Raw genomic sequence first — 27,256 nt, forward strand, 5'->3', positions numbered from 1 at the left:
CCTGAGAGGAGAGATATCACATAAGCCACTTTAGACCTTTCGGTAGGGAAATATGATGAAGCTCAAAATGAATTTCGCATTGATTGATGAAGCCCCTACAGTTTTTGGGGTTCCCATTGAATTTAGTCGGAGTAGGGAGTTGAAGATGAGCAGTTACTCCTGTTGCGGTGGACATGGGTCTAGGCGATGGTGCCGATGTAACTACAGACCCCTGGGGCCAAATGTAATAGGGTGAGAGTTTCAGAAAGTGAGAGATTTTGGGAGAGTTTTCCCATGTTTTTTAAAGCAGCAATCAATTACACTTCAAAACCAGGTTGATTTTGCCATGTAATTGATTGCTACTTTAAAAAACATGCGAAAACTCTCCCAAAATCTCTCACTTTCTGAAACTCTCAACCTATTTCATTTGGCCCCATGTCTTTTTGCAACGTAGTTTGAAGAGTGTCCAGTCTTTTTGTCAGGCCCTGGAGGGGCCTCCTGTTGATCCAGGCAAGCTGCAAGTTGTTGTACAGGAACAGTACCTCTCTCCTGACCGATGCTGGATATATGGAGTCAGTACAAACTGTCACGTTCTTAGTAGCACCAGCTGTAGTGTAACGCTGGGTGCTTTAATGTAAGGATGTTTTATCCACGACAGAAGGGAGTGAATCAATAGGATAAAATGAAAATGGTTTAATAAAGATACTGTGATACAAGTTGATACTGATGGCACAAATAATATACTGTAGGTTATGCAAAAGTAAAAGTCAATAGTCCAATACGTTATTGTAGAATATGATGATGCTTGATACTTAGAAGAATATTATAGTGTTAATTGAAGAATAACTGAAGAAGAGGAGTTTGAATTGGTTAATTGAATAATTGGTTGAAGGATTGGAGGTTTGAATGAAGACTGAAGAAATAACTGAAAGATTGGATGATTGGTTGGCAGATTGGATGATTGGTTGAAGATTGGATGATTGGTTGAAAATTGGATGATTGGTTGAAGATTGGAAGAATAAAGAATGGCAATGAAGAAGATGTCCTTGCTGGATTGGACCGTGGCTGCAATCAGAGGTGACCTTGGATATTAACCGTCGGGAATGATAAGTAAGATAATACCCCTTTGGGGGGCTAACCTTACTTGTTTCGCTTTGGCGTCAGTGGAGTCCGTGGTACATGAGAGGAGCAGTGGACGATAAGCAGGAGAGTACTTCCCTTGGAGACATGAAAGTTGTAGTGGGAACTACAGAGCCAGACCGGAGCAATGATGCTTAGGCATAGACATCATTGTACTGAATGCCGGTCTAACCTGGCAGTACTTAACAGCTGAACTGTGCGGCTATTGGTTAGCCTATTGACAGGGGAGGCGGAGCCGCACAGGACAGGCTGAGGTAACCAAAAAGAGGGGCGACAGGTTTCAGCCGGCAGTGAGTGTGCGCAGTTGCCGGCATTCAGTCAGAGGTCTAACCAGACACAAACACACATGGCGGTTCAGGTTTCATGTTGCTCATGCCCAGCATGGCACCGGAGCACACAGCACTACTGTCACCACGCGGTGACAGTGCAGACACATGTACCCCACCAGGACCAGGGACACAAGCGGAGGTGAGTGCCATAGCATTAGACATGCGGTTAGAGAGCCTAGGGCTGGGCACAGCACAGGGGATTTGGGTGAGAGCCATGGTGGATGTGACACCTTGGTCTTATATGTACAATCATCAAAACATTCAATGGTCTTATATACAAATATAGTGTTTTGACGTATATACCCACATAAAGAGAAGGCCTCCCTATTGAGGTGGAAATGTAAGAATTTGACTCTGACGTGCCCACCACGGGGAAACGGGGAGAGGGGAAAGAACAGAAAAGATAAAAGGAGATGTCTGTTAATTAGTAGATAAATAGATTGGTGATACGTGAACAGGTGCTTGCTATCAAAGAAATGAGACAATGACTACATTTTCATTGAGTCCCTTGGGGGACAGGGAACCCAGTGTGTAGATCCAGAAGGTCTCCTGTTTGGACAGTGTTAATTCTCGATCACCACCCCTTGGGTTTAGCGGGATGTGTTCTAGAGCTGTGAAAACCTTTTTTTTTTTATTGTTTTTTTTTAAATTGTAAAATGTCATCTTATGCTGTGTCAGAGGCCCAAGATTGTAATTTGTTAAAGCCTCCACCATAATGTTAGAATGTGTTTGGATTGATACTCAATGCTGGCAATGAAATCAGGTGTGGTGTTGTATGAAACACACCGCTCCTGACTTGATAGCTTGTGTGTGTTGATGAATTCCACATCCACTCCTGAGATTTAGCACCTACAGTATGATGCATTGTTTTGTGTGTGTTATACTGTTTTTGTCTGTGTTGTAGTGTATAAGGGTGTGTGTACTGTGTGTGGTGTGTTGTGTTGTGTGTATCTGTCCAATGTGTCAGTGTGTGTGAGGAGCACTACTGACAGTATATATATATATATATATATATATATATATATATATATAGGCGTCCTTGTTGCTGTGCACTCCCTGCTTACAGGTATACTGTCCCGGTGCCGGCTGTAGGATCTCCTCGCAAGGAACTCCAAAATATATCAACCAACTGCCTCGTAGGCAGCTCCAGCAGCACTTCGGTATGAATAAGGAATAAGGAATAGCAGACTCAGCTATACTGCAACGTTTCGAAATTTATTCGTCATTTATTCGTCATCAGGCATCAGGCATCATGCCTGATGACGAATAAATTTCGAAACGTTGCAGTATAGCTGAGTCTGCTATTCCTTATTCCTTATTCATACCGAAGTGCTGCTGGAGCTGCCTACGAGGCAGTTGGTTGATATATATATATATATATATATATATATATATATATATATATCCTGTGCTGGCTCCGGCACTCTGCTGTCCCCTAGGACTCACTTGCTCCGATGCCTTCAGGTGTGACCACTTGGGTCCACTAGTACAAACCCCTGGTATATCGAGCGGCACTCAGAGGATACACTGCAAAAATGTGTTTAATGCAACTTCAACGTTTCGGGGCGCTGGTCCCCTTCGTCCATAATGTTAGAATGTGTTTGCATTGATACTCAATGCTAGCAATGAAATCAGGGGTGGTATTGTTGTTGTTTGAAACGCACCACTCCTGACTTGATAGCTGGTGTGTGTTGATGAATTCCACATCCACTCCTGAGATTTAGCACCTATGATGCATTTATTCTTGTGTGTTTGTGTGCGTTGTACTGTTTTTGTGTGTGTTGTAGTGTATGTGGGTGTGTGTACTGTGGTGTGGTGTGTTGTGTTGCATCTGTCCAATGTGTAAGTGTGTGAGGTGTGCTACGTATAAATATGTGTGTGCAATGGTCGAAGTGGAAATTTTGAAGTGGGGGTATGGTAAGGTATGGGAAATTAAAGGCTGACGTTGTGTGTACACTCCAAAAAAAGAGGGTGCCGCCTCTCAAAAGGGGGCATGTCCTTTAGTGTAGTGTACCATGCTGTATGCCCCTTATACACATTATGCAAAACAGTAGTAGACTCCCTTACACTTGCCCCTTAATTATTATGCCATGCAGAAATAGACAAAATTCCCCTTATGCGACACAGAATGAGCAAAAAAATTCACATTATACCACCTGGAAAGAGCCAAAATTCCCGTTATGCTACATAAATTCAGCCAAAATTCATGTTATGCAACATGGATTGAGGCAAAATTGACATCATGCCACCTGGAATAAGCCCAAATTCACATCATGCCACCTGGATTGAGCCAAAATTCACATTATGCGACACAGAAAGTGGCAAAATTCACTTTATGCCACACGGATTGAGCAAAAATTCACATTATGCCACCTGGATTGAGCCAAAATTCACATTATGCCACATGGCGGGGTGACGCATGGACAGAGACGGTGGGGTGATGCAGGGACAGAGATGATGGGGTGATGCAGGGACAAAGATGGCGGGGTGATGCAGGGACAGAGATGGCTGGGTGATGCAGGGACAGAGATGGCTGGGTGATGCAGGGACAGAGATGGAGGGGTGACGCAGGGACACAGATGGAGGGGTGACGCAGGGACATGCACCTCTGGCACACTACATGTCACATTCATCCCACCTGCTACCTGTCACATTCATCTGACCCAGCTCCTGTTTACATCAATGGGGGAAGCCAAACCTCCAGACCGCAGCATCCTGTGGTCAGTATGGAGGTTGGATGGGGGTCACACACCGCCTCCGCTGCTGTACTCTGCAGACTGCAGCGGAGTCATGGAGGAGGTGAATGGATGTCTGTGTGCGGCATGTATGCACTATGTATATATGTGTGTGTAGTGTGCTGTGTGTATCTGCGCAATGTCAAAGTGTGTGTTCTGTGTGTTTCTGTATGTGTGCAATATTTAAGTGTGTGCGTGTATTTGTGAAACTTGCCTACCTGACTCTCTCTTTCAGGGAGAAAATGCTCTATTCCTGGACTTCCCTGGTAATGTCTGATTACTGTCGCCTGTGGTGAGCTGGTTAATTAAGAAGGGTATTTCACCACAGGTTCACACCTTACCAGGGAGAGGGTGAGGTATGCAAGGTGTGTGTGTATCCCCAAATATTCCTTATTGTTGAAATCCTCCACCATAATGTTGGAATGTGTTTGCATTCTTTTTCCAAAGGAGCAATGAATTCTGGTGTGGTGTTGTTCCGTCATCATCTGTTTTCCCGATCGTCAATCTTTTTTCCAGACCTTGATTCAAGGCAAATTGAATCTTGGTGTTTTTTAAATTTCTGAGTGAAATTTCCCAAAAACGGCTTCGAGGTGCACACCACCGGGTATAGAGGTACCTTGCTGCCAAATTTGGGGGCTCTGAGTGCCACGGTGTGCTCGCAATGCACTGGACACGCACACACACATGCACACACACACGCACACACACACTCTTCAACTTAGGCCTGGTACACACCAGAACGATCCTGATTGTCTGTATCCAGTTGAATGGATCTTTTACAGATCCTCACTGCAGCAGGTAGGATCTGTAAAACGACCAAACGACAGCGGTGACGCGCATCGGATTGGAATCGGATCGGAATTGGACCTAAACATGCCCAATCTACACACAATCTGCATCCAATCGGTCGGAATTGGATCCAGATTGATGGAATTGAGCCCTAATCGTTCTGGTGTGTACCCCCCCTATTATATAGAAAGAAGATGCACCACTAGAGAGATGATATGGCAGTATAATTAATTAGACACCAAAAGAGAGATATTATATATACGGCAGTATGATTATTGATTATGCACTACTAGAGAGATATTATATATACGGCAGAATAATTATTAATTATGCACCACTAGAGAGATATTATATATAAGGCAGTATAATTAATTAGGCACCAGCAGAGAGATATTATATATACGGCAGTATAATTAATATGCACCAGCAGAGAGATATTATTTTATTTAGTAGATGCACCAGTACACTGTTCATTTATTAATATTTATTTATATGTCAGACTCAGTACAGTAGATGCACCAGCAGAGAATATGTTTACTAGTTATATAAGGCTGTAAAGAATACACCAGCAGGGAGGTATTCTACAGCAGATGTACAAGCAGACTGGTATACAAATGGTTAATAAGTTTAACAACAGTGCACACTGCACATACACATGTCTATTACTGATTGAAGTGGGCAGGTATAGGTACTGACTGGGCTGGCAGCCAGCCACTGGCAGTGCAGAGCACACACCACCAGAGAGCAGAGCAGACAGTGGCACTAGAAGGCACTGACGGTCGGCCCAGCAGCTCCCTAACCTACCTAACCAAACAAAGCTCCACACACAGACTATCCTACTCTCTCTAACCAGCTGAAATCACGAGTGACAAATGGCACCAGATGTTTGCTATTTATATAGCGGTCTGGATTTCATGAGAATCCAGCCCGGACATTGACATTTTGCCCACGTGCCCAGATCCGAGTCAGGCTGGAAGCTCTGAGCGATGCTCGGATCCGGGCTCGGATTAGTGACATTCTTGCGGGCTCAGATCTGGGAAATCCGAGCCCGCACATCTCTAGTAGTAACTGGATTCCTATGTAAAATACAGTAGCTCTTAAAACCATAAATGTTCTTAATCCTATATTATAAAAACTTGGGAGTAGATTGACTTTACTAATCAAGTCGATGTCAAAACTACAGAAGACCGACATCTTGCACCAATTAATTTAACAATGCCAAGGGAGGAGGAGAAGAAAAGAAAAACTCTGGGTGGGGGCACCCTTATATCACAGATCAGGGTTTATGAAATTAATTAAGATATAGCCTTTGTTAGGTATGCTCTAAAATAGATAGTAGGTTCCTGTACCAGGATAGATTTCTAAAAAAGCGCAGCAAAAATATGTGTGATGATGATGTAGAGACTGTCACTGGTCTTAGTATGGGTATCGGAAATCCTCATTAATCCCCCAGTTGACACCAGGTTATGGTCTGTTGTGTTGGGGTGAGTTATTAAATCATAGGATTTTTCTCCAGGACCAGTTATGTCTCACAGCGCAGCAGGGATTTCTGCAGTGTGCGGTGCAACAATGTTATATTATGTGCAGCAGTGCGGGAGCATATAAATATTATCCCTTGTGGTGCACAGGGGACAATAATATACGCCAACTACACAGGACTTACATCTATCGCTGTATGGGAGAATATCACAATACATGCTTCCCATTAGCAGAGTACCCTGGCCGCAGTCCTAAGCCGCCCATTGGCTCTCCAGGACATACCCCCGTCTTGTAATTTGTCCAACACATAGGCACTCTGATTGGACAGGTCAGCACCACCTCTGCACCCATTGGCCATGATGCACATTATAGTCAGGAGTGATGCAGCCAACAGACACACCTCTGTGACCAAGCATAGCGAAACGTACGTCAGAGGATTCCGCCGGGACACGTGGTGCACACACGTGACCGGCTCACTCCAGGCAGGGACGCCAGCAAGAAGCGGCGAGTGCTCACACACTTTCATTCGGCACAGCAGCAGACCTCATCCCGGCTTTCCATTACCATACCGGTGGGGTCTCCCAGGTAACCACTGGTTTCGACCAGTGGACACTTTTTTTCTTACCTCACTGTACCTCATTGCAATTTAGCATTACGTTGATTTATATGCTCCCGCACTGCTGCACATAATATAACATTGCTGCACCGCACACTGCAGAAATCCCTGCCGCGCTGTGAGACATAACTGGTCCTGGAGAAAAATCCTATGATTTAATAACTCACCCCAACACAACAGACCATAACCTGGTGTCAACTGGGGGATTAATGAGGATTTCCGATACCCATACTAAGACCAGTGACAGTCTCTACATCATCATGACACATATTTTTGCTGCGCTTTTTTATAAATCTATCCTGGTACAGGAACCTACTATCTATTTTAGAGCATACCTAATAAAGGCTATATCTTAATTAATTTCATAAACCCTGATCTGTGATATAAGGGTGCCCCCACCCAGAGTTTTTATTTTCTTCTCCTCCTCCCTTGGCATTGTTTCATTACATTTGTTACTCTGGGGTGCACCACTGACTGTCCCATACAGAGGCACCAGAAGACATATACTGTCTGAGTGCTCTGGGACCTACTGTTCCTGCAAATAGGATAATAGTCAGTATTTACAGATCACTCATTACCTTTTTTCATAACTTTTTTTGATAAATACCAGTGCGGTCATACTCCTCATCCTTCCCCTTTCCCATTATCCCTTCCCCCTCCTGTTTCTACCTACCAATTAATTTAAAGCAGCAACAAAAAAATCTACTGATTCAAAGCTAATGATCATCTGACAACATTTTTCAGTATTCCACTAGTTGGTCCCACTCCTTCGCACACACATCGGACATAGAAGTATTTTGTCCAATATTAGAAAAAGTTCACACAATTCCCAAAGTGCCATATTAAATGAAGATAGTCCTAGGGGTACATATACTAAGATGGGAGTTCTGTTTCAGATGGGATGTTACTATGGCATCCAATCAGAATCTACTTCTTATTTATTCAGCACCTTCTAGAAGATAATAGATTAAATCTGATTGGTTGCTCACAGCAACATCTCATCTGAAATACTGTAAAACTCCCATCTTAGTAAATTTCCCCCAGTACTGGGTCCAATGAGTATTCAGACCTGTGTGCTGGGCTACATGTGTTCACATAGGAGAGGAGAGACTGCCACTGTTGAGGAATGTCTCTAGGCCGCTGGGTCATCTCCTGCCCTCTAGCAACTATGAGAAGCCTGCACTTAGGAGTGCAGCAGCTGTGGCCGCTGCTAGTGACATCATTAGCAGAGGAGAAGGATGGGGGGGTGGATGGCTCTCCGTGCAGGAGCCGGGCTATCAGCGTGTTGGCGCTCTGAAACTAATTTCCGGCATACCGTGCTGCACTTCCCTGAACTGCAGCTCTGACCCCACAGACTCCATGGGGTTTGCGGCACGATAGTTACGCCACTGTTCCCCCACCACCACCAGTCTCTCGCCAGCCCTGCCTATGTGCAGGGCTGCAAACGGATGTGTAAACATCCTTTTGCTAGCACCACACTGAGGAAATCATTCCATGGTTACTTACCATCGAATCATATGTCATCTCTGCCCGGCACTCGCAGCCACCACGTGACCAAGGAGTTACTTGGTGGCTGTTTATAACCACGTAAAATCGGGGCGGATGCCGATGTCATATGGCCTGCCCTGAGCAGGCAGGGGAACACCGGCATTCACTGAGTATGGTAGTGAGGTGCCATATTTGGGGGCATCTAAAAAATCACCAAATCACACATATCAAATGTGCGATCTCTGTCTACAATCATTTGCGTTTTCTGTTTTTCATTAACAAGATTTTTCTAGGCAAGGTGCGTTTTTTTTTTTTGTTTTGAATGGGTAATGTACGGTTTTCCATCAATAATAATAATAATAATAATAATAATAATAATAAAAAAAAAACAATGTGAGGGCCACAACCCCTTACCATGAGCATAACCAGCCCTGATCTCTTTGGTTTCAAATAAAGGGGAAAGGGTGATTAGGTCCCCCTGTATTTCCGAAACCAGCACTGGACTTTTTGGGTCATGGCAAAACATGCAATTTTGACTATAAATCACATTGTATTGCATGTATGATTTTCAGTAAACGTGCAGTTTTTGCTATTTTTGGGCAAAAAATTGCAACTTTCAAAAATCGCACCCTAATAAATGTGACCACTAGTGTTGACTTGCTATAATTATAAATTTAGGCCATATATAAGAAGTTGGTCTACCTGCCACTCTTTTTACGGGATCTGGATGTTAGGTCGATAATCTTTAGGTCAACAGTAAATACAGTACGTCGACATTCATGAAGTGAACATTGACAAAAGGTCGACATACACAACATTGGCATTGGCAAAATTTAGACACAAGAAAACGATTTACATGGCAATGGTCAACATTGTTTTTTTACCGTTTCCCCCATTTTTTTAGACAGTTTTTATACTTTGCCTTCTACATGGACTCCGTTTGGGGATGATAAAGTGTGCCGAGAAAAGCGGTAGCGTAGGATGGCACCTGGCTCTAAGCATCAGAGGTGCAAGTGCTCAGGTGTCGATATTGACACCAAAACAACGTGAAAAGTAAAGTATGATAAATTACATTAAAAAAATAATCATGAAAAACTCATGTTGACGATCGACCTTGCATATGTCAACCATAATCTTGTATCAACATTTTGGCAGTGTCAACCTAAGGTATGTCAAACCTTTTTAGGTGTCGACATAGTCACTGTTGACCATTAGTGGTTGACCTAGTGTCTGTCGACCTAGACATTTTTCTATCCATTGTATTGAGCCAGCAGCTTTCAGTGAACAAATCCACACAATTGTCTGTGCATAATCCCAGCATGCATCCTGTCTCAGCTCATTGTCTGTCTTTTACCCAATGCAGGAATACCTCTCCAATCAATGGTACGGGGAGATTTCCACAGAGACTAAAGAATGGAAGATTATCTTGTCCTCTGTGCTGTTTCCTCTCATCCACTCTAAATTCATAACATTCAGGTATAGTCATCTATACTATTACATCACATTGCACACAGGGGCTGCATGCATAGTGTATGGGGGCCTTAAAAGTTGTTGCACAAAAACATCACTAAACCCTGCTCCAATCACAGCAAGATGCTGCTGAATAGGAGGTGGGGCTAAATAATACAAATTTGGGTACTTGTTTTCTAGCAAGGCGCCACTGATGCAGATTGTATGTCATCGGGTTAGAAAAATCGGTCGCATTGCATGCGATGCAACCGATTCAACCCGATTTTTAATTGTACAGCCACCCTGATGGCTGATTACAATGTTAAATGGACCCCCAGACCCGATTTTTAATTGTATACCCACCCTGATGCGTAATTACTATGTCAAATGCCCCCCCATTGTTAACGCCACGCCGCGATCAACGCCAACCCGAAGCGCTGCGAGCCCAGCGAGCTCGCGAGGGGCGGCGGTACGCATCCTCCGACCTTTTTATACCCCCACTATCCACGACAGCGTGGAGTTGATTGTATATAGTGTGGCAAGCACAGCGAGACACCGAGCCCGAAGTGTGGCGAGTGGACGCGCATTACTTCACATGTATTCCGCGTCCCCTCACGGGGCTCGCTGCACTCACCACGCTTCGGGCTCGGTGTCTATATAAATTCAACTCCACGCCGTCGTGGATAGTGGGGGTATGAAAAGGTAGGAGGACGCGTACCGCTGAGCTTGCCACGCTTCGGTTTGGCGTTGATACTGGGGTGGCGTTAACAATGGGGGGCATTTCATATAATAATTAACCATCATGGTGAGTATACAATAAAAAATCGGGTCTGGGGGGCCATTTAACATTGGGTACAATGTAAAAATCGAGTCGGACGCGTCACATCACATGCCATTGTAATGGCATGCGATGCGACTGATTTTTTAATTATACAGGAACGTCTTTAAACACCGAAAATCGGGTCAGTCGGGTCTGATCGGGTCCCATCACATACCTTAAGTTATGGTATGCGATGGGACCCGACGGGCGCGTGCTAGGAAACAAGTATCAAAATTTGTTTCAATTAGCCCCTCCCCCTCTAGGAAGCGGACTGTATTCAACATATTCCGCCTCTTCCTCTTGGTTTGGGGCACAACTCCCATAACTTCTGTGAGAGTTGATAAGTATAATTTAAAAGTTATTGTCTAAAACATTTAGCTCACTGTGGAATACAATGGTCGTGCAATGCATGAATGCAGGTTAGACTCAGCAGTGCTAAGTTGCACCGCTTCTAAAATCACAGTGAAAAGATTTGTACGGACAGCTGATTTATGGTTCTGATGTTTCTGATGCACATGGAGCTAGTTATAAATTTAATTATCCCAGGCACTGGGATAATTATGAAAATAAATTGGACTCTTAATAAGAAAAAAGATGCTTCTGATCATCAAACAAACATGTCAAGCCTGTTACCTGGACATGTTGAACGCTTTGTTTTTTAACTAAAAAAAAAAAAACTCTTTTAGACAGCATTCATTGTCAGTAGGCTCAATAGTCATTGTAGTCATATTATTGAACAATATATTAATACACATTTTAAAATAGTTTTGCTATGGCTAGGTCTATATATATATATTTTTTTAGAATTCAATTTTGTACAATAGTTTTTAATCGGGGGCGGGGGGGGGGGGGGGGGTAACCAGAAATGTGTGGGCCCCACTGCAATATATGGTATGGACTCTTGTCCCACTGCTTCTTGAGATATGTTATGTCCCATAATAGTTATGAACCATAGTAGCACTGTAGTTAATATAAGGACCCATAGTAGTGCCTATTTTTTATACTGTTATTTCCCATTGATCACCTAGCGGTGGGCTACTGTATGATTTGGATACATAAATTATTTGGATGATACAAATTATATTATATTTCTGATAAGAGATAGCGGTTTCTGATGAAACCGTCACTATACCTGCACGGAGCAACGCGTCAAGAGGGGCTCTATTACACCCAATATCTGCCTATCCTTCATTAGCCGGCTGAATCACCTCCCCAGCACCAATACCAAGCTTGGAGACGCAGGGCTGTCAAACCAGCTGGGTGTCTGGCGGGACTGTCTCCCTCACACTGCAGCGCTGTTATCTACACCTCACAGCGGGACCAGTGTGGAGCCAGTGAGCGTCTGCTCAACCGCAGGAAACCGGACCACGTCACCGGTCAACGCAGTTTAAGGTCAGGAGGCATTTACATCTTGAGGAGGTTGCTCCCGGCGGTGACTCTCATAACAACGGAGTCTCGCTGGTGGTAGCGACTGACCACCCACACAGAAGCGACGGAGATTGCTCCTGGCGCCGGCTCTCATCCCAACAGAGCTACGCCGGTGGTAGCAACCAAGACGCTGCACCTGTTTTCCAGCTATCCTGTCCTCCTGCCTGACCAACTGGTTGTCTCATCCCCACCTGCCCATACCATCGGTCTCCAATCTGTGGTTCTGTTGTATGTCTAACTGGGACATTTGAAAAAATTACAATTGCTACCACAACTCAAACCATAATATCTGGATACAAATATAAGCTAATTGGCCACCTTGAATTGTGGACATAAAATCGTTACCTGCCAAGAGTCCCCACGTTACAATCAAACTATACACAACCTGAGTGGGTAAGAACATTGGGGGTATACTTTCAATATAATTGTGTTATATCGTGATAGGCATGTTATTTGGCACCAAAGTACTGTAAAAAAAATTATATATATTTTTATTTTTTTTATATTTTAATGTGTTTTTACTTTAATAAATTGTTATAGACATTACAGTGCGCTCTCAGTGATATTGTTTATACTTAAAAAAAAAATGCTGAACCCGAACCATGCCGAACTGAGGAGAAGCCTCACCGTGTCTGTGTTGAAATCATGCAGCTCTGGTAACGGCCGTGGGGGGGACCCCACGCCATTTTTATTTATTTATTTTTCATTCTTACGGACTGATCTGACTGATCCACTCAGGCTACCTATACAAATTTGTATATACGGCCGCTAATACGAATACCTACGCCATTGGTAAATACTTGACTGCTTTGTAAATTACCCTCCAGAATATAAATTTGCATACAGCTATAACAGCCGTATGCATTCGTATTCAGGCGGATTAAGAATACAAATACGAATTGTCGTATTTGTATTTTTAGTAAATTTCTCCCAGAAGGTTGTTCATAATTTCCACACTCGACTATTTGATGGATATTACAAAGGAATTCTGGGCAACTCCCGGGAAATTGTTTCTCATGTCTAAAAGGTTACTCTCCCCCCAGAGGATTGTAAATTATGGAAAGCACCTCCAGTTGATTTGCATGTTACACGTCTGGCAAAGCCCTCTGTTTTACCGGTTACTTCAGGTTCATAATTGAAAGAACCGACTAATAGACGTATGGTACACTGTCTTAAGTCTATTTTTATGCTCATACGGACTATTAATAGGCCAATAGTGGCAACGTCTTGGGCTACTAAAGCAATTGAGCCCTGAATTAAGGTTATAGAGGATGAATTGCTAGTAGATGCATTGGAAGATTGTAAAGATTGTAAACTGTGTATCACTCAAATTAAACCTGCACTATCATACACCAGTGATGTGCTGTCTGATGCTGGTATATTGTCCGCAAAAGCCTCAGCTACATCAATATTGGCACAACACATTGGGCCTTATTCTGGTCGATGCGTAATTTTCCGAATTCTTTTGGATGGCGTTTATTAGCCGTCTGCGCATGCGTGGGCAATGCTATGCGCATGTGCCACGCACGGTCTCCGTACTCGTTCTCACTAATACCGTACATAAAAGTGCACCGCATTCACTCGGGAAATATGGGCATAATATGGGCGTCATTCGGAAGTACACAGGGGCGTAGTTTCAAAGTGGGCTAAACTGGGCGTACACGAGGGAGTGCACTAATTCTGGTAGGCGTGCTTTCGGACTGAACACCAAATGCAAACAAACCAAAAGGTAGAAAATATGCGGTCTCCATAAGCAAGTATTGCTTTGCGGACACCACTCGGTCATGCGCTAGGCATTCGGAATGCCCAATTAGTACGCCCGCACCTGAACCAATGTCAGCTGAACACAATACAATCCACTCCTCTACTCATTACTCATTAATTACACTCTTGTCATTGCTTCAATTGGAATCATTGCAGCTTAAATGGACCATTACAAAACACACAAATCTATGCTGAAAGCACGGCAGCATTTTTTACACACATTTACACTGCAAGCAATGGACAGAACTTGCTATCACTAATATAAATATCCATGTCACTTTTACATTCACCAATAACAGCACACATTTGGGGATCAAATGAAAAATTTATTACAGTTAGGGAAAACATAAAATTTTAAGAGCATGTTATTTGGCACATGCCAAAAATTAAAGGTACCATAACAGGAATTTTAAAAACAAACAAAAATGTACAAAAATGTATTCTTTTCATACATAGCCACAGCAGAATCATTAGGAACACATCAGGTGGCTTCACAACAAAAGTATAGCACCAACACTTCAAGTACAGCAGACAGTAATGGTAGCCGAGAGAGGGCAAAAGGGGAACCAAACAAAACATTCGAACCGAGGGTAAATGTGGGTACCCTGTGCACGGGATTGGGTTGCACACATGAAGCTGACACACACAGCAAAAAGAAAGATTTGGGAAGACATAAGGGTGGAGATTAATGCGGAGCCAAGTTCATTTTCGGGACCGTTTGGCCCTGGTAGGGTCCTTGCCACATGCAGCAGCTCCTCGGCCACGGCCACATTGGGATGGTGGGGCAGGTGAAGCAGATGCTGTGGAAGGGGGGGGGGATGGTATTCCCCTTCTGCCAGCAGGGAGTGCTGGTGTAGGGAATGCACCAGAAACAGCTGACAATAGGGCCCTATTGGTGGTAAGTAGCTCCACCACAAGCTCGTTATGGCGGAGGAGGAGATCATTTTGGTGCAGGGCTTGCTCTGCCAACACCTTCAGGCTGCCAGCTATGGACTGCTGGGTGGCAGCCATGGCCTGCTGGGTGGCAGCGATGGTCTGCTGGGTGCTGGCAATACCCTGCATGACCTTCTCAGTCCTACGCAGCCGCTCTGATGCTAAGTCTCCCTGCTGGCGAATCTGGCCAAGCATCTGCACCCACCTGTCCAAATCCTGTGTGGCCGTTTGCTCCTGCTGCTGCACATGGCTGGCACGTGTGGCTTGTGGCACTGACTCCTCCACCTCCTCAAGAGTTTCACTGCCGCACGGTGGAGATGATGCTGAAAGAGAAACTTACTATTACAACACATTCCTATAAAATTAGTACAAACTACTAATGCCATGCAAACAAATTACCTTCTAAGTCAGTAGCAAAAACGTCCACTGGGGCCTCACTATCCATGTTGCTCACCCCCCGGACCTCCTCAATTGCAATGCAGCCTACAGCCATCTCCTCCAGGGGGGTGAGCTTCAGGCGGCCTGGCATGGGGCCAGCCCCAGAGGTGTGGCTGTGTTCCCACCGTTTGGTCAGTTTCTTCTTGAGGTTGGTTTTGAAGTCATGCCACCTGCAACCAAAGTTTACGTATTATTACATGTCACCCCTGACGTTTGATGTAGCATGCATTGTAATCTGCTACAGATTTCAACGTGTACTTCATTCAACATACAGTAGCTTACGTTATAAAACCAACACTTAGAAGAAACATTCACACTCACCCTACAATAAATATAGAATAAGAGACATGGCAATCATGTCTGTTGCTCCTAGCAACGTGACCGACCATTTAACAACTCCATCTAACATCTAATAAAAACATTACTGGTCTTGTTCTGCTCAAATGTAACACACTTGAACTTGCCTCTTTTTCACGTGCTCCGTCTCACGAACTTGTGGAGCTACCGCATTAATCTCCACAGTTATGTCCTCCCAAATCTTCCATCTCCTTGTGTGTGTCAACCTCTCCTGTGGACACTCTCTCCAATCCCGTGCATGGGGTACCAGTATGGCAAGCTCCTGCGGTTCGAATGCCATGTTCCTGCTGCTTGGTTCCTCTGTTGGCCTCTTTTGGCCACGCCCACGGCTACCAGTCGCTGTACTTGAAGTGCTGGGCAGGCTACTCTCTTGTGAAGCCACCTGCTGTGTTCCCAATGATTCTGCTGAGGCAGAAGATGGCCCAGCTGCAGATTGGGCATCTGTAGATTGGGCTGCTGTAGATGGCCCAGCTGTCTGCTCACCTCCCAATTTTGGTGAAAGTGCAATAAAGGTGACAAATCAATTAAAATAGAGCTGTGCGTTACATGTGTTTATTTTAATGACAGTTCGATGACCTCTTATTATTGGCAAATGTTTTAGGATTCTGCTCTTACAAGAATTTATAGGTGCAAATCTCAAGAACTACTAGGTATCACTTCACAGTAGAAGCAAAAATCACCCAAAGGTGAAAAGAAAAGAGCGCCTGGTACTATGTTATGTTTTGTCAGCCGCTCACACTGGGGGAGGGTCAATCCCCCGTAACAACAAGAAGAAGAAACACAAAGATATGGGTGGAGCGCTTAAAAATGAAAGAACTTAAAAGATCAATTGGGTATCACATTAGTAAGAAAACATCATGGTTTTATTAGGTAATGTGCTTTATAGAAAAGCAATTAATTAAAAATGAAAAAACAATTCATACATTGTGACTCAATAAAAAAAAAATTCTGACAATATTGGGGAATTAAAATAAAAAGAAAGTATACTTACAGTATGAAAAGTCACGCTTGTTGCTATTGTGCTTCCATTGGTATTGTAATCCACATATATATATATATATATATATATATATATATATATATATATATATATATATATATATATTGTATGTTATGTGTGTTTGGCTATATGAAAATATTACCACTATATTATAGTTCCATTTTTGCCTGTATAAATTCTTCAATGCTTTAATTAAGTAATCAAATTATTAAAATAAATATTTAATATTGATAATTTATAATAATTATCATAGTATATTGATATAAAATCGTGCTATTATATTGGTTGTGAATAAAGTGCTTGATCATAAATTTTCTTATATTAGAATATTAGTGCACATAATAATTAGTGTACAGTTCTTAATAATAATATTAAACACAAGAATAAAGTGAATTAGTGTCAATATTTAATTATTATATATGTGATAATACCCTTAATAATTATACATACTGTTATAAATATAAAATTATATTAATAAATAAATGATAAAGGTGACAACATAAGTTCACAATAACAATAAACTGTGCTAAAAAGGTGTGAACGTGTCAAATTACATTATAATACTCAAGATATTAATGCTTCTTAAAAAATTATCAATGAAATTTTTTTTATCATTACTTTGATACTACTTCATCATGGTGTTTATAGGTATTGTTTCCATATATTTGTCTTAATTCCCAGATGGAGAGTTGGGAGATCTTTACAATGATTTGGTTTATTTATGTTCTTACAAACATACAGTAAATAATGGAAAAGAAAGATATTCTCCATTATCTTCATTCTAAGCTGTCTGTAGAAAATTTTTAATTAGTGATTTATGATAGAAAGGCACCATTGTTGGTGTATTCATTTATCCCAGAGGGCTGAAGTTCTTCTAAGATGAAGGTCCAGAAGCTTTCTCTCTTTAATAATTCCTGGTTGATGTTGCCCCCTCTTATCCCTAAATGGATTTTCTCAATTCCAAATGCTCTCACAGATTGGGGGTCTCCATGATGGGAATCGGTACATCTGTCAGACCACACTTAGGTCTACAGTCATTAGGTCGACCCCCACTAGGTCGACTGGCAGGAAGGTCGACCTGACTTAAGGTCGACATGGGCCAAGGTCGACATGACTTAAGGTCGAATTTGCATAAAGGTCGACATGAGGAAGGTCGACTGGTCATAAGGTCGACATGGGTTTTTCACTGTTTTTTTACCCGAATGTCAACACAGTCGACATGGACACAGTTGGCAATGAGAATCAGACCCTCGCATTGCTCGCTTCGCTCGCAATGCTTCGCTCGCCACAGCTTTAATAACCTTCTTCACGCCCTAGTGGATGGTAGGGCATGAAATACCGCCTGTCGGCACATGTCGGCTCAAAAAACAGTGAAAAACCAATGTCGACCTTATGACCAGTCGACATTCCTCATGTCGACCTTTATGCAAATTCGACCTTAAGTCATGTCGACCTTGGCCCATGTCGACCTTAAGTCAGGTCGACCTTCCTTCCAGTCGACCTAGTGGGGTCAACCTAATGACTGTAGACCTAAGTTCATTCTAATAGATGACCGCTTCCCCCCATGATGGTGGTCATGAAAATGCTTAGCCACTGTAGGTTGTTGTTTGAATTTGCCCATATCCATTTTGGAATTTCTCACTGTACCCACATGTTCCAAGATCCTCTGTTTTTAGAGGTCTTGTGGTCATCCCGGTGTACTTTCCATTGCAAGGACAGATAATACATTACACTACACCAGTGGTTTTACAATTTATGTAATCTCTTATTAGATGTTTTTTTTTATTTTATTTATCTGTGATTTTGGTCGTCTTGATCATGTGGTAACAGGCTTTGCATTCCTCACATTTGTATGATCCTTGTATCGTTTATTTTATATTTCTGGATGTTGAAAGGTGACTACAGTATGTACAATTTTGTCTTTTCATTTTGATGCCTGTCTCCAACTGATTGTGGCTCCCGTGCCTATATTTTGGCCAAATCTGGATCGATGCTCAATGATTATTAATGACAGTATTTCTTGAATTTCCTTCCACTCAGAGCAGAAATCTCCTACCAATCGTACAACCTCTGGCTCTGATTTGGTTTTGTTGGTGTATAAGAGAGATTTCCTATAATTCCAATTTGCTTCATATCTGGCTTTTTTTTTACTGCTCTTTTTCTATATCCTCTGTTTAATAGCCTGTTTGTCAGTTCATCAGCTCTATTATTGAACTGTTTGGGATTTGAGCATTTGCACTTCAATCTTAAAAATTTGCCATATGAAATGCCTCTCAGAACAGGTAGAAAATGTGTACTCGATCTGTGCAGGACACTGTTGGTAGCAGTTTTCTTCCAAAAAAGATCTGTCGGAATATGACCTTATGCATCTCTTTGGATTTTTAGGTCCAAAAAAGTTACCTCCTTGTCAATAACCGCATGTGTTAGTCTGAGATTTAAATCATTGTTAATCAAGATGGCAAGGAATTCACTGAATTGAGCTGCTGGACCATCCAATATAATCAGAAGGTTGTCGATGTAACGTAGCCAGATCAAAATTTGTTGTGTGTGGTGTTCATGTTCTTCACAGAAGACAATAGTTTCCTCCCAACACCCCAACTACACATTAGCACAGGTGGGGGCACAGGTTGTTCCCCATATTTGCAAATAGAATTTATCATTAAATACGAAAAAAATCCTATTAAGTATGAAGGTCATGAGTTCCACCAAGAAATCTGCATGGGATGAGTGCGTCTCGTTCCTTAAAAAGTATCTCAGGGCTTTGATACCGTTTTGATGTTGAATACTGGTGTACAGCAATTCTACGTCACATGTTATCAATAGTACACCTTCATCTATATGGATTTCGTCCAGTTTCCTCCGCACATCCCTCGTGTCCTGTACATAGGAGGGCAGATTTACTGCATATTTCCGTAAATGTGTATCCAGATATTTACTGGCTTACTCTGTGAGGCATCCATTGCTGGATATTATAGGATGGCCCGGTTGAGTGGTTTAATTTTTGTGAATTTTCAGAATTCAGAATGATGGCATGATATTGTTTTTTATAATCCTGTAATGGATTGAACACTAGGCATTTATAACAGGTGAAGTCTGTTAATTGGGACATAGTTTCCTTAATATACAAATTTTTGGACCAGATGACGATATTTTCCCCTTTGTCGGAGGACTTGATCTCTATGGGGGTTATTCTAGTCCATTCTTTCTGACAAAATCCTTCTTAGACGGACAAAACCATGTGCACTGCGGGTGGGGCAGATGTAACTTGTGCAGAGAGAATTAGATTTGGGTGGGGTTTTTCTTCAAAGTGAGATCTATATTGAAGTGTAAAATTATGCAGTCAGTATTTTCCCTGCACAGAAACAAAATAACTCACCCAAATCTAATTCTCTCTGCCCCCCTGCAGTGCACATGGTTTTGTCCATCTAAGAAGGATTTTGTCAGAAAGAATGAACTAGAATAAACCCCTATATCGTCCCAGGTTTGGATGTCTTTGAGCACTAGACGTTCTTCTTTTGTAAGATTATCATTTCCCCTGGTCTTATTTTTCCATAATGCATCCAGGTCCTTGGATACAAGTTCCACAAATGTGCAAACAACTGCACAAATATTCAAATATTCATTCAAGGTGACTTTCTTTTTGCATATCGGTCTTGATGATGACTGGACAGCATCTTCCATCATAAGTTCAAGTATTTCGACCGCTGCAGTGTCTTCTGAGGTTAAACCAATCATAGAGTATTCTCTATTTGGGGATATGTCAAGAGGTCTTCTTCTTCAAAGGGTTCTGAGGAGGCTTTGGGTACATGTGTATTATCATGACGCCCAGTACGCAACTTTCTTAGTGGGCTATTCTGCGTAGTGAAATCGCATCCCATCGCATGGCACTTTTTCGTGGCATATGATGAATGAGATGCAATACAATCTCACTAGTTAATTTATTCACTGCACCCTGTCCACAGATCGCATTGCACCACATCGCATTACACTTAAAAACACATGCGAGGGGGCGTGGCCTGGACGTTGAACGGAGGAGACGTGTCTGGCCAGAGCGCTCTCCTTGCTGGATCAAATGGAGGGTTTGGATCCCCCTACAGCACCCCAGGGACCCACTGCTTGGCGAACAGATCCCCCTCCGGTGGCAGAGTAGCCGGAGCCTCTATTTACACGGCCGCCCGCGGCTTAATCCCGGGGGCCTCGCCCTACAGCTGAGCACCGCGGCGGAGTCCTCACCCCACCTGTCCATCCCTCAGCCGATTGCCTGGGACCCGGCGGCGATGTGCGGGGAAGCCGGCGGCCACTGAGACCACCCGAGGAGCTGCTCGAGGCACCGGGATCCTAGGCCCCGAGGACGCGGCGGCCATCTTGGACGGAGGGAAGGCAGCAATTACAGGCTGAGCCCCTGCCCGGCCACCAACACATCCCCAGCGAAAGCAGCAGGTGAGCGGGGGTGTTTCTAACTACCCTGCCCCACTTGTGTTCTTACCCGGGTAGTCTCCTGTGGCTCCTGGGCGGGACAGGGGCCCCCTAACATCCAGCACCTTATTAAATACTACACCTCCAGAGCGGGCTCTCTCAGCTAGCTGGTGTCCACCCTCACAGTGCAGTCCAAGCTCCCTCCTATTGGGACCACATTAACTGGAGCTCTGGGCCATTGGGGATTGGGGATTTCTTAACAGAAGGTGAGCCTCCTTTTAAAAACATACCTGGGGGGGTGTGGCCTGGCAATCCAACAGGGAGGACGTGTCCCACTGCAGCTCCTGCCCTGTCTCGCCTAGTTTCACCCACCCACTGCCAATCAGCCTAATCTTTCACCCAGCCGGCTACCCAGCGGAGCCCCCCCTGTGTCCCGACTGCCGCAGACCCTCCTACAGAGCCGGATAGCGCTCTTACGCGCCGCCGCGAGTTGCGGCCTGGCTGTGGGGCTGAAGCCGGGGCCACGATTTTGAAAGGTTGGACGCAGGGGGATGACGGGGTGCAGCGCGGGGACTCTGAGGCTCTGGGGACACCCGGGAGCACCCCCCAGCCACTACAAGCAGCTGAAGACCCTCGGGAGTCCTGCTGCTCGCCCCCACACACCCACCATTCAACCCGGTTCCAGCCGCTGGAGACGGTGGGCCCCGGGGGGGCGCGGCGGTGCACAGCTGCACAGCGATAGCCACTGACCGGAGCCCACAAGCCAGAGTGAGTACCCAGCGGGGGACCCCTGCATAACCAGCCCCCCAACAGCGATACTCCTATCCCTAGCCGCAGCAGCAGCTGTACCACTAATGCCATTTTAATCCCCAGCCTGGACGACTCACTTACTAATTAGCCCTACAGGCTCAGCTGTCTCGCACCCCTCTACACCAATAAGCCCTAGCCAAGACCTGTGGCCACCATCCCTAGTAAAACTGGCGGCTCACCTGCCCTTACAAGATAAGCAAATGATGTTTGGACCCTGAAGGGCCCCAACCCACCCCTCACACCATAATGCAGCTGAATGTGCAGCTTCTGTCCTCCCTATGAATCTGAGCTATAAGTCCTGAGCCTACAGAATAAGAGTATACAGCGACATCTGATTGCCCCCTATTGTGACTGTGTATAGCTTCCGCTATACGACCATCGATCATGCCTTCTAAACGAAATAAGGTATCCAAACCAGTCTCCCAAGTTCCATTTTTCAAGCCGTCCCCCAGAAACCAAGGGGGTAAGCTGGGGACCCCTTCTACATCATCTTCCCCACCCACCCACACTCCGGCACCAGATACCTCACCCTCCCCCCTGGTGGCTGAACAAGAGCCGTCAGGCAGGCCGGAGGTTGCTGACGACGCAGCATTAACAGTTGGGACCCTTAAACTGCTGCTCAATCAAATGAAGGAAGAGGTGTCATCTGAAATCAGAACATCCCTACAGACCTGCCAACACTCTATTGACGAACTGGGGGACCGCACGAATGCGCTAGAAACCAAAATGGGCGAAATTGTCGGCTCCCACAACACCTCATAGACTCTCACTCGGCGCTGGAAGAAGAGGTGGCAGCCCTACGTGAGAAGCTGGTCAACATGGAAGACAGATCAAGGAGGAATAACCTCAAAATGCGAGGAATACCAGAGAATATCTCCAACAGTAGCCTCCATGACTATGTGGTTAACATCTTTAAAAAGCTGCTGCCTTCAGTGCCCCCTGCTGACCTCCTGCTGGACCGCATACACAGGTTGCCCAAGGCGAGGTCTGCCCCAGAGGGGGTCCCTAGGGATGTATTAATGACAGTGCACTTTTTTCACATAAAAGAAGCCCTACTCAAAGCTGCAAGACCCTCTGCTGACTCTGCTGCAGCCCTGGGATCCCTTCAGTTGTTTGGAGACCTCTCAAGAGATACCCTTCTCAAAAGACGTTCTTTTATGCCGGTCACAACGGCCCTTCGTAAAGCTAATATAATATACAGATAGGGCTTCCCGACCCGCCTGTTAATACAACGAGAAGGCTCCACTATCGCAGTTTCCTCCGTGGAAGACTGCATGAGACAGTTGGAGGTTGCAGGATATCTCCCCGGATGCCTCCCCGAACCGGCGACTTCAGCAGGACTGGTCGTTGGTCGAGTAGCCCCGGAGTAGACCAGGATCTATGGAGCTTTGGCTCTCTAAGCCGCCTGAAGGCGCGGCTGCGCTTACATACACTCCCATTGGACGCTCTCCCCCAGGCCACCATTACCGTCCATGGAAGACTAGCCAGTTTTTCCTAAGCCTGTAGGTGGCGGGGAACAGTTGGATGGCTCGGAGGGAAGTATACATCCTCTACAGCAGTTGTCGCCAACCCGTCGCTCGCGAGCTACCGGTAGCTCGCCTGAGCGAAACGGGTGGCTTGACCACTGCTGCCGGCCCTGCCTGGTCCGCCCGCCCGCCCGTTGTTGCCGCTGGCTTGCGGCGCTATAGCCGCCACTATAGCCGCCGCCTTGCCCCGCTGTAGTCCGCGGGGACCAGAGACAGCACACAGGCGCTAGAAGTCATATTTGACCTCTAGCGTCTGACAGGGAGCACCGCGCTAAGCGCTCCCGGCACTTCCGGGTAACGCTGCAGCAGCGCAGCTCTGTGTTCCCTCCCTGTCATAGGCTAGAAGTCAAATATGACTTCTAGCATGGTGTGGGGCTGTGGGGGGAAAAACGGTAATTGCCAGCAGGGTGATGATGGAGCTGAGCTGAGCTCCGAACGCACCAGCAGCAATTATTAATTTATTATGCCCATGTGAAGACAGGCATAGTGGAGGGGGCAAGCAGTGACCCCCTTGTCAATGATCATTAACCCCTGTCAACAAAAATTAACCCCTGACAGCAAGCAGGTAATTTACATTTTTTTATTAGAAGCCTTACTGTGGGACATTGTGTGCAATATGTGTAATGGGCATCATTTGTGTGGCACATGTTTAATGAGCATCAAGGTGTGGGGCATATGTATAAAGGAGCTTCACGTTGTGGGTCATAGGCATAATCGGCATCACGGTGTGTGGCATATGTATAATGGTGCATCACGGTGTGTGTCATATGTATAATGGTGCATCACGGTGTGTGGCATATGTATAATGGTGCATCACGGTGTGGCATATGTATAATGGTGCATCACGGTGTGTGGCATATGTATAATGGAGCATCACGGTGTGTGGCATATGTATAATGGAGCACCACGGTGTGTGTCATGTATAATGGGCATCACGGTGTGCGGCATATGTATAATGGGCATCACGGTGTGCGGCATATGTATAATGGAGCATCACGGTGTGCGGCATATGTATAATGGGCATCACGGTGTGCGGCATATGTATAATGGAGCATCACGGTGTGCGGCATATGTATAATGGGCATCACGGTGTGGGGCATATGTATAAAGGAGCTTCACGTTGTGGGTCATAGGCATAATCGGCATCACGGTGTGTGGCATATGTATAATGGTGCATCACGGTGTGTGTGTCATATGTATAATGGTGCATCACGGTGTGTGGCATATGTATAATGGTGCATCACGGTGTGGCATATGTATAATGGTGCATCACGGTGTGTGGCATATGTATAATGGAGCATCACGGTGTGTGGCATATGTATAATGGAGCACCACGGTGTGTGTCATGTATAATGGGCATCACGGTGTGCGGCATATGTATAATGGGCATCACGGTGTGCGGCATATGTATAATGGAGCATCACGGTGTGCGGCATATGTATAATGGGCATCACGGTGTGCGGCATATGTATAATGGAGCATCACGGTGTGCGGCATATGTATAATGGGCATCACGGTGTGCGGCATATGTATAATGGGCATCACGGTGTGTGGCATATGTATAATGGAGCATCACGGTGTGTGGCATATGTATAATGGAGCATCACGGTGTGTGGCATATGTATAATGGAGCATCATGGTGTGTGGCATATGTATAATGGAGTATCACTGTGGGATATGTATAATGGTGCATCACGGTGTGGGGCATTTGTATAACGGAGTATCACGTTGTTGGGCATATGTATAATGGGCATCGTGTGTGTGTGTGTGTGTAGAAAAAATGGGGGATGTAGCCTCGCAGGAGTTCCACGGTAGTAGCTGAACCTTCTAATTTTTGGCGCGTGCCTTCGGCACGCGCAGATGACTCTTCTCCTCTGCCTCCAGTGTTGGGAGGTATGTTTTGGGGCATTACAGTTTGTGGCATTATGTGTAAAGGGCATTTTTTGGGATATTATGCAGATTTTTTATTTTTTTTTACTTTAGTAGCTCTTCGGGCGGTTTATTTTGTCGCGAGTAGCTCCCGACCCAAAAAAGGTTGGAGACCACTGCTCTACAGGTTGTTTACAATTTTATGGTTATTTACTGTTTGTCTGTAGGCCCTTATGGCCCTTCACGAGCCTGATTTGGACGGTCCGGCGTGCCCCTAATGTGCCCTTCTGTGTGACTGTTAATTATATCTTGAAGTGGGTCGGGCCCCTGCATACCGAGTTCTTTCAGTGTTACCCAGGCCATGCGTGGCTCAGGCTCGTTTTAGCTCATATTTTATGCTAAGGTTGAGTTTTACATAGATGTAGGACTTCAAGTTACTTTACTATATTTGTATGTGTTTTTATGTGAGCGGTGGTTGGGCCTAAATCCACTACCCCCCAAAGTATATACCATGGTTGAGGTGGCCTTGGACAGGCCCCTCACTACGACCCCTCCTGGGGTCGCCAGTCTGTCTCTTCTCTCTGCTTTTTTATTCTCCTTTATCTCTTTTTTCCCTCATGTGTCTTGTCCCCATGTTCGTCTTCACAGAGTAGCTCTTTATCATGACTGTGTTTTTTTCTTTCTATGCAAAGGTTATCATACGCGATCATCTGCTGGTTTTAGAAGTTCTATAAATGATTAATATTATATCCCTGAACGCTAAGGGTTTGAACTCGCCCCAAAAAAGGAAATTAGCACTGGCCTATTTTCATAAGCAGAAAGCTCATGTTGTTGCCATACAAGAGACCCACTTTATTAAATCGGCACCACCTAGATTCTTCAACTATAGATTCCCCCAGTGCTATACGGCAAATGGCCCCCATAAAAAGGCGGGCGTCGCTATACTTGTGTCTGCTAATTGTTCTTTTAATGTTACCTCACAGTATGCCGATCCAGAGGGTAGATTCCTAATATTAGTGGGCAATCTGGATGGAGTTGAAACCACTTTGGCCTCCTGCTACGCCCCCAACACCAGACAGATTACATTTATTAGAACACTCCTCACTACCGTACAGAAGTATGCTAAGGGTGCACTATTATTGTTAGGGGACTTCAATATGGTTCCTGACCCAATTATGGACAAATCTCACTCTCCAGGTCATAGGATATCTCACTCCCCTGACCACTCCAAGAAGTTCAAGCAGCTCATTAAAGAATTTGACTTGTATGATGTATGGCGTGCTAGACACCCGGGTGTGAGGGATTACTCCTTTTTCTCCCATCCCCACCGGTCGTACTCGAGGATAGATCTTGCCCTATCCGACAAGTGGACCTTGGCTTCCGTTAGTAAAGCTGACATACTCCCTATCACCTGGTCCGATCATGCCCCGATACGTCTGATTTGGGATCTAATCTCATTCAAGACCCCCCCGGGCCCATGGAGACTAGGCGGCTGTGCCCTGACCCAAATTGACTCTAAGAACTCTATCAGAGATGCCCTGTCCATGTATATTACCACCAATGACCCGGGCGATACTGGGATACTCACACACTGGTGCGCCCTGAAGGCTGTAGTGAGAGGTACTGCAATAAAGACTGCAGCTAGAGCAAAGATATTGGAGGCAAGGGAGATGCTAGCGGCAGAGGAAGAGCTAGCCAGACTAGAAGTAGCCCACAAAGACAACCCCTCTGATGAGTCCATATATAAAGCACTTGCGCAAGTTAGAGATAAGATCAATGCATCATCATTTAGGCCCTTATTCTGATCGGTGCGGATATTCCCGAATTCTTACGGTGCGGGCCGCACGCCACGGTGTTCTGCCGCGTGCGGCCATCGTCCGTAGAAACGCCC

General features: G+C 44.9%; 1 protein-coding gene across 1 annotated transcript in view; it reads left to right on the plus strand.

Moving 5' to 3' along the window:
• The window catches only part of LOC146021315 (transient receptor potential cation channel subfamily M member 8-like), a gene marked incomplete at its 5' end in the record, with an annotated part of 560,542 nt that overhangs the window by 302,603 nt on the left and 230,683 nt on the right, over window positions 1–27,256 (plus strand). Inside the window, one exon of the mRNA XM_083155109.1 lies at window positions 9,919–10,031. Within this exon, the coding sequence (XP_083011235.1) occupies window positions 9,919–10,031 (113 nt within the window). The remainder of the gene's footprint in view (window positions 1–9,918; window positions 10,032–27,256) is intronic.

The sequence above is a fragment of the Crinia signifera genome, chromosome 7, assembly GCF_055691185.1.
Source record: "Crinia signifera chromosome 7, ASM5569118v1, whole genome shotgun sequence".
In the NCBI taxonomy this organism is placed as follows: domain Eukaryota; kingdom Metazoa; phylum Chordata; class Amphibia; order Anura; family Myobatrachidae; genus Crinia; species Crinia signifera.